The following is a 7,379-nucleotide window of genomic DNA, read 5'->3' as shown; positions in this document are numbered from 1 at the left end:
ATGGATCAGCTGCCTCCTGCACACCCCCCACACGGGGGATGGAGCCCGCAACCTGGGCCTGTGCCCTGACCGGGAAGGAAACCATGACTTCCTGGTTCATAGGTCGACATTCAACCACTGAGCCACGCCGGCCGGGCTAAATGCCCTCACTCTTAAAATTTTCACCATAGAAGTGAATCCTTTATGAGACTTATGAACCTCAAGGGTATGCTCACCAAACTTGATAGTTTCGCCCTCAAGGCAATCGCAGGTGTTGGAATGCAGAGACTGACGTGTGTGTGTGTTTATTGCCTGTAACTAAATGTTTATGTTGCAGGTAATTCCTTTACATCCAGTATTCTAGGATTCAGGAACCAAATCTATGTTGGCCTGGTCCTAACTTTTAAAAATACATCATCATATGGAACATTCATTTATCTCTTGTTCAGTTCATTTCCCTTCTCTGGACATTGTCCATCTCCATTTTTCCAACTTGAGAGGTGGCACTTAGAACTGCACAGAGCGTTCTAGGTGTGGTCAGCTTTGGTTTTGTACCAAAGTGATGATCCCTTACTCATCTTCCATTTCTTTTTGCAGCACATTGTCCTGATACTGTCCGTAAACTGCCTATGTGTCTGCTATTTGAGGGTCTTAGCGTTTGGAACCTGGTCTGACATTTAAGAGTGAACTCTTTTTTTATTGCAGCTGGACCAGCCATTCCTTCCGTTGTGGCATATCCAAAAAGGAGTCAGACCAGCACTGCAGATGGTGACCTCAAAGCAGACGGCGCTCCCTCCAGGAGGGCAGGCGGCGGTGCAGGCGGAGGCAAGGGAATGGCTCCAGCCAGTCCCATGCTTGGGAATGCGAGCAATCCCAACAAGGCGGACATTCCTGAACGCAAGACAAGTTCCACTGTCCCCAGTGTAAGTGCTGTAACCTCGAGAGCTGGGGATTGGCAGGTGCAATGCTCCCTCTCGGTGCGCCAGCAGACCCCTTATGTCAAAGGCACTTTCTGGTGATTCCATAAACATTCGCTGAGCTTTAGACTGTGCCAGAGGCGGAGAAGTGGAAAGACCTCATAGTCTAACAGGAGAGGAATCCAAATGAAGGCCGAGCAGGCAGGTGATCACACACGGCGCTCTGGGGGCGCGGACCGCCTGCACATGGGCCAGGGATGGGGTGTGCACTGCATTTCAGGGTTTATTCCAGTAAAGAACTTGGACGGCATCCTTATGGGTGCCAGACCTGTACTAGGTGATTTCTCATGTGTTAACTAAATTTGAGAGTGAAGAAAAGTCAGGTAACTGCCTAAAATTACACTGCTGGCCTGAATCTCTTATTCTCTGCCCTTGATGAAATCTCACCAGAGAGCAAGTAGTATTTATTAAATGAAGTGGAATCTTCTCAGCTTCAGAAACTTTTCCATTAAATGAAATGTGTCCTATCTGACCCGATGCAGGAATTGCTTTTAGCCTCGTAAGTGATTTTAGGGAGAAGTCGTAGAGAATGAACAATCTTAAGGACATTCTGTGGCCATGCTCTTCTCTACACACTGAACAATGGCACAGCCCTCCTCCACCCTGATTAACCCTGGAGTGAGGGCCAGGTGCGCCTCTGCTGCTCCCCTGGGGAGGCTTGGCTGTGCCTCCTGGGATACGAGGGCTCCTAAAGGAGTCCAGAGGGTTCTGCTGCTCCTCTGATCTCGGGCTTTATCCCAGCAAACCCTGTGTGACAAGGTTTTTTTCTTTTGGCTTCCTAACTCCATAAGATCGGGCTGTCATTCGTTAGCCCTGCAGTTTAAATTCAGCCTCCAACTTTGGGTTACATTCTCCAGAGGAAGGTAAGAATCTTGTTCTTTGCCTTCATAATGCTCCGTCCCTATCACCCTACTCGTCTGCACACCGCCCTTTTGAAAATATATACCAGCATTATCAGTCACCTGCATTTGATTACCCACGAGTCTTTGGAGTTTACTATGCATGGTCTGCTGAACTGTATTAAAGGTGCCTGTTTTATCTTTTTTTTCTTTTAAGAGCTATTATTTTTCCCCTTTTTAACTCTCACCTGAGGATGGATTTTTAATTGACTTGAGAGAGAGAAAGAGAAAGACATTGATGTGAGAGAGAAACATGGATCAGTTGATTCCCATACGTGCCCCAACCGGGAATCAAACCCACAACCTGGGTATGTGCCCTGAACAGTAATCGAACCTCCAACCTTTTGGTGCACCAGACGACGCTCCAGCTGACTGAGCCACCTGGCCAGTGTTTATCTTTGTTAAAAATTGTTCTTATCTGATTAAATATCTTAGTTATAACTTTCATTCTTTGCTTTTTTACTTTGAAAGTATTAGCTTTTAAAAATTGATGTGAAATTAAGGGGACATATCATTAAGCATTTTAAAATGTAGGGTTCAGTGTCATCTAGACGTTCACAGTGTTGTGCAGCCACCACCTCTCTCCTGCCGAGACTCCAGCACAGCAGGGCACACTGCTCTGCAGTGCCCTCCACTCTTCTCTCGCCCCTCCCCCCGCGCTGGCAGCTTGCTCTCCCTGTGGAGTGGCCTGTTCTGGACATTTCCTGTAATTGGACCCAGACCATATGCGTCCTTTGGGCCTGGCTTCTCTCTCTCGGCATCATGTTTTCAGAGTTCAAGCTGTGACCTCTGTCAGTGTTTCACTCTGAATAAGCCACGGCTTTTCATTGATGGACAGTTTGCTTGTTTCTACTTTAGTTAATATGAATACTAACCTAGGAATGAACTCGCTGGGTCATAGGTGATTCTGTATTTGACTTCTGGAGGCATGGCCCAGCTGTTTGCCACAGCGGCTGCACCATTTTGCATTCCTGTCATCCATGAGCTCCTGCTCTCCACAGCCTTGCCAACACGTCTTTTCCATTTTCTACTACGGCTGGCCTAGTGGGTGTGAAGTCGTTGTAGTTTTGATTTACATTTACTTAGTGACCAGGGCTGTTTGGCATCTTTTCATATGCTTGTTGGACATTTGTATGCCTTCTATTTTTTTTAATATTTTTTTTATTGATTTCAGAGAGGAAGGGAGAGGGAGAGAGATATGGAAACATCAATGATGAGAGAGAATCATTGACTGGCTGCCTCCTGTACGCCCCCGACTGGGGATCAAGCCCACAACCCCAGCATGTGCCCTTGGCCAGAATCGAACCCGGGACCTTTCAGTCCACAGGCCAATGCTCTATCCACTGAGCCAACCTGCGAGGGCTGTATGCCTTCTTTGGAGAAATACCTATTCAAGTCCTTTGCCCATTTCTAAATTGGTTGAGTTTAAGAGTTCTGGAAATCGAACTTGAAACCTTGTGGTGTGCAGGACAACCAACTAAGTACCCAGCCAAGGCTAGTTTTATGGTTTTAACTCTGATATTTACATCTTTACTTTTTATTTGTACATTTACCTTATATTTATAATGCTTGCTTTTTAATTTTCATTTTGAAACTTAGCTTTTAAAACAGTGGATCTTTGTCTCGCTCTTTAAGTAATCCATGAGTTATTACTGATGGATTATGGCAGCCAGCTTTTCAGTCACTCTATATAGCCACTCTTCCTCCTTTCTGCCAGGGGAGAGAGGTTGCTGCCTTTATCCCCTCTCTGATCCTTCTGCTAGTACTGTTGATATCTTAGTGTAGATTTAATTAAAGACTGGATATTCAGGTTTAATTAGGAGAGTTTTTTTTTTCTTTCTCAGTATACAATGCTGAATTATTAGTTTAAGACAAAAATGCCCCCCCCCTTTTTTTTAATAGAGTAATACAGCATCTGGCGGAATGACACGGCGAAACACTTACGTTTGCAGTGAAAGAACTACAGCTGACAGACATTCAGTAATTCAGAATGGCAAAGAAAGCAGGTAGGAATTTTACCTGTTTACAAGAAGTTTGTTTTTCCCAAGAGAAATGGAAGCATGTTGTTTACTTCTCAGTTTTTATAATCAGAATTCAAATAATAATGGTAAGTATTCTCTAACAGTAAGTTAAATTTGAATGTGAATTTTTAGGAAGATACTGGAATTCCAAATTCCTCTCACTGTCCAGAACTTATCCTCCTGGCCAACTGTATGTGATGACTAAAAGGGTTGAATTAAACCAGGGAGCTTTGCCAGAGGAGGTGGATAGTAAGCTGCAGTTTAATTGTAGAATAGTGAAGTCAAGATTATTTGTGCACATGAATAACTTGATCAAGGCTGAAAGGGGGAAAGAGAAGGAGCCATGCTTTTGAAGGATGTGGATCACAAGGTGGGGACAGGGAGGGTGGTGGGCCTTCAGCTACAGGTCCGCAGTTTGCCAAAGGGGCCAGGTGGACCAATGTTACCATAGTCTCGCAGAGTACTGGAGTTTGCAGTCTTCTGAATGATTTGGATCTGGTGGATAGGCGAGCATCCGTAGAATAAGCATGATTTAAAATACTAGCAGTCATATGTACGTAAGGAGAGAGTTGTGCAGCTTTCTTGGGGTTACAAAATAAATAGAGTTGGAAAAGTGAGAGGAAGTGGGTCCAAAGACCTTGGGGTAGAGGTAGTTGTTGTGAGAGAGAAGAGAGAGAAGGTGGAATGGTGGAACACAGTCCCCGGGCTGGGTGGATTTACTTCTCTTTGGGAGAGCGGCGGATAAACTAAACCCAGTGTGGTGAGCAGGGAAGGCTCGGAGTGGAGATCTAGAAGTGAATCCACACCATCTGTCCTTGATACCTGACCTCCTAACCTGAACACTGTTTGGTCATGTCACATTCCCATGCCCAGCATCAAAATTGGTTCTTTCTTTTTTTTCTCCTGTTCGCTTTCTAAAATTGTACTGTAAGCTTTCTGTTTCCTTTAGGTTTCATTAGTCACATGAAATGTTTGATCGCTAACTTCTGTGACAGCCTAAGCAAAGATTCTTCTTTCTTCCTTCATCCTTAAGACCAGACTATAGTATTTATCATTCCTTCTTCCATAGACCACTTAAATTTAACTGATATGAAGGTAAAAGCTTATGTAAGGTTATGTTGATTATTTATGGAATTTCTTTTTTTTCCATCCTCACCTGAGGATATTCTTTCTATTGCTCTTTTGAGAGAGTAAAAGGGAGGGAAGGCGGGGGGCTGGGAGGAGGTTTTTTGGGAGGGAGAAGAGAGAGAGAGAGAGAGAGAGAGAGAAACATTGCTGTGCATGAGAGACATTGATTGGTTGCCTCCCAACTGCGTCCTGACTGGGGCAGGAAATTGAACCTGCAACTGAGCTACATACATACTGTTTTGGGTTTACGCAGCAAGATAGACCACTGACTCAGAATTTAAATTTAAGAGCCTTTATTAAGCTGTCTTAAGCCAGGTGTGATGAAGCCACATCAGGATCCCGTTGACCTTGACTGCGGTGGGAGTGTTCCTTTCCAGGCAGGAGTCAGTCCTTGTGTGGTAAATTTCTTTACCCAAACAGAGTTACCAGGTTCGAAGGGACGAACTAGATACAGGCAGAACATCTCGGACGTGCTTCTGGTCTGCTTTCTGGGTAGACTGTAAAGCCTGAAAGAACTTGAGTAAACTGGTGAGATGAGTAGTTCAGGATCTGGAAGAGTCACTAGAATCTGTAAAGGCCCCACTGGTTTTAGGGCAGCCTCCCGGGCTGCTTCGTCGGCAGCCTAGTTCCCTCTTGCTTCTGGGGAGTCAGTGCCAGGTGGCCCATCGTCCTTGCTCTGCTCATGTCTGTCTAACTGCCTACTATATTACCTTAAGGATCCTGGCTCAGACTTCTTTCAGGGAAAATGGGCGTTGGATTTCTTCTGTAGCTGCTTCGTGCTGAGGGGGGTCAGAAGTTTCTCTCAGAGCCAAGAGACCCTTGCTGTCTGTCAGAGGGACGATGAGGCCTGGGCATAGTAGGAAGTGGGCTTGTGACCTGGCAGAGACAAACTGTAACAAATGGTCTGGTGGGAGGGAAAGAAAACATTTTAGTTTTAATAACCTCTATTGAAATAGAGTTTTTCTCCTTAAAATTATCCCTCTGTTCACTAAAATACTAATTTATTTACTGTATTCAGTTTGGCCTGATTGTTTGCACAAACACAACAAGAATGGTAACCGACTACCTTTGCTGGAATTTCATGATTGAATCTTAATGTGCCCCATAGGGCCAAGAAGCCAAGCCATCCAGGCGCCTGCCTGTAGTATCTGCTGCCCCTTGTCCTTGCTTTAAGGCCCTTCTCAGCAGCCCTCCTACTCGTCGCAGCCCAGAGTGCATGGGGGTTCCGCCTCCCCTTCTACTCTGACCAACCGCCAGTGATGGTAGGGCGTGGGCCTGATGCTCCAGCACCAGCTATTTTCAGGCTACCAAGCAGGATACCAGGCTTTCTCCATGGCACTCTTATTGGCTTTAAGTCCTCAGAGCTCAGACAGGGCTTCTTAAAACATGATACTCCAGTCAAGTTTTCGGTCAATAAAACCACTATTGGAAACCGGTCTTATTGAATTTATGTAAAGAAATGTATTGCCATGATTTATTTACCAAATTTCGGAGGAATTGCATAAGGAGAAAAAGCCACTGACCTGCCTTAAGATGTTCTGATTTTCCTTGCCAGTCCTATTTATGGACTCTCTAGAGTTATAACAAAACAGTAACTGTTGGATTTCTTTTATCATTCCCCCCTAAGTACTGTGGCATAACTATTTACCCTCTGTTTAGGAGGCAGAATATAAATTATTTACTCTTTCTGGCTTACTGGCCTGTACCATTTGATTAATTTCCTTTCAACATTTCTCTTCTCCCTTTTTTTAAAAAACCACCTTTATAAATTTCATACTTTCAGATTAGCCTTTAAACCTTCTTTCTATGTCCTTTAAAAATGCATAACTATGCCTCAGACCTTCTACTCAGTCATTCCATATTCTTAGAAACATCAATCCTTTATGATTACTAAAAAGTAAACAGTCAGTATTTCTTAGATTACTAAGAGCAGGTAAATTAAAATTTGTCTAGTAAAAACTGCTATATTTTTCCTATGTAAGTTCAAGTATATTGCATTGGTCTGATTTAGTATTGGAAGGGTTAAAGAGAACAAAACGTAGCAGAGAAAAACTTCTGCTCAGGTAGCAGCAGCTTGCGGCCTTGAGTCCAGCATAGTTCAGACAAGTAAAAATCAACAAAAACCTATCTCTCCCTGCTCTCCCCGCCAACACCCCCCACTTTTCTGCATTACCTATTTACTCTGAGCTGCTCTCCCTCCTAGATTTTGCCTTCTTTACTCTAAGCCCCAGAGGCTCAAATCCTTCTCCTCCTTTACCACTTGTGATCTCCTGACCATCCCCCTAACCCACAGCCTCGGGCTCCTCCATCACAGCAGGCTGAAAGCCTATCACCCTATCTAGCGAATCCCACCACCACCACACCTCACACCAGCT

The 7,379-nt window shown here is 44.5% G+C and overlaps 1 protein-coding gene across 1 annotated transcript in view; it reads left to right on the top strand.

Moving 5' to 3' along the window:
* The window catches only part of MARK3 (MAP/microtubule affinity-regulating kinase 3), a 107,988-nt gene that overhangs the window by 81,600 nt on the left and 19,009 nt on the right, over positions 1-7,379 (top strand). The window contains exons 14-15 of the mRNA XM_015565397.1: positions 685-902; positions 3,758-3,861. Of these exons, the coding sequence (XP_015420883.1) occupies positions 685-902; positions 3,758-3,861 (322 nt within the window). The remainder of the gene's footprint in view (positions 1-684; positions 903-3,757; positions 3,862-7,379) is intronic.

The sequence above is a fragment of the Myotis davidii genome, unplaced genomic scaffold (genome assembly GCF_000327345.1).
Source record: "Myotis davidii unplaced genomic scaffold, ASM32734v1 scaffold480, whole genome shotgun sequence".
NCBI classification, from domain to species: Eukaryota; Metazoa; Chordata; class Mammalia; order Chiroptera; family Vespertilionidae; genus Myotis; species Myotis davidii.
This window is presented reverse-complemented; position numbering and strand designations above follow the sequence as displayed.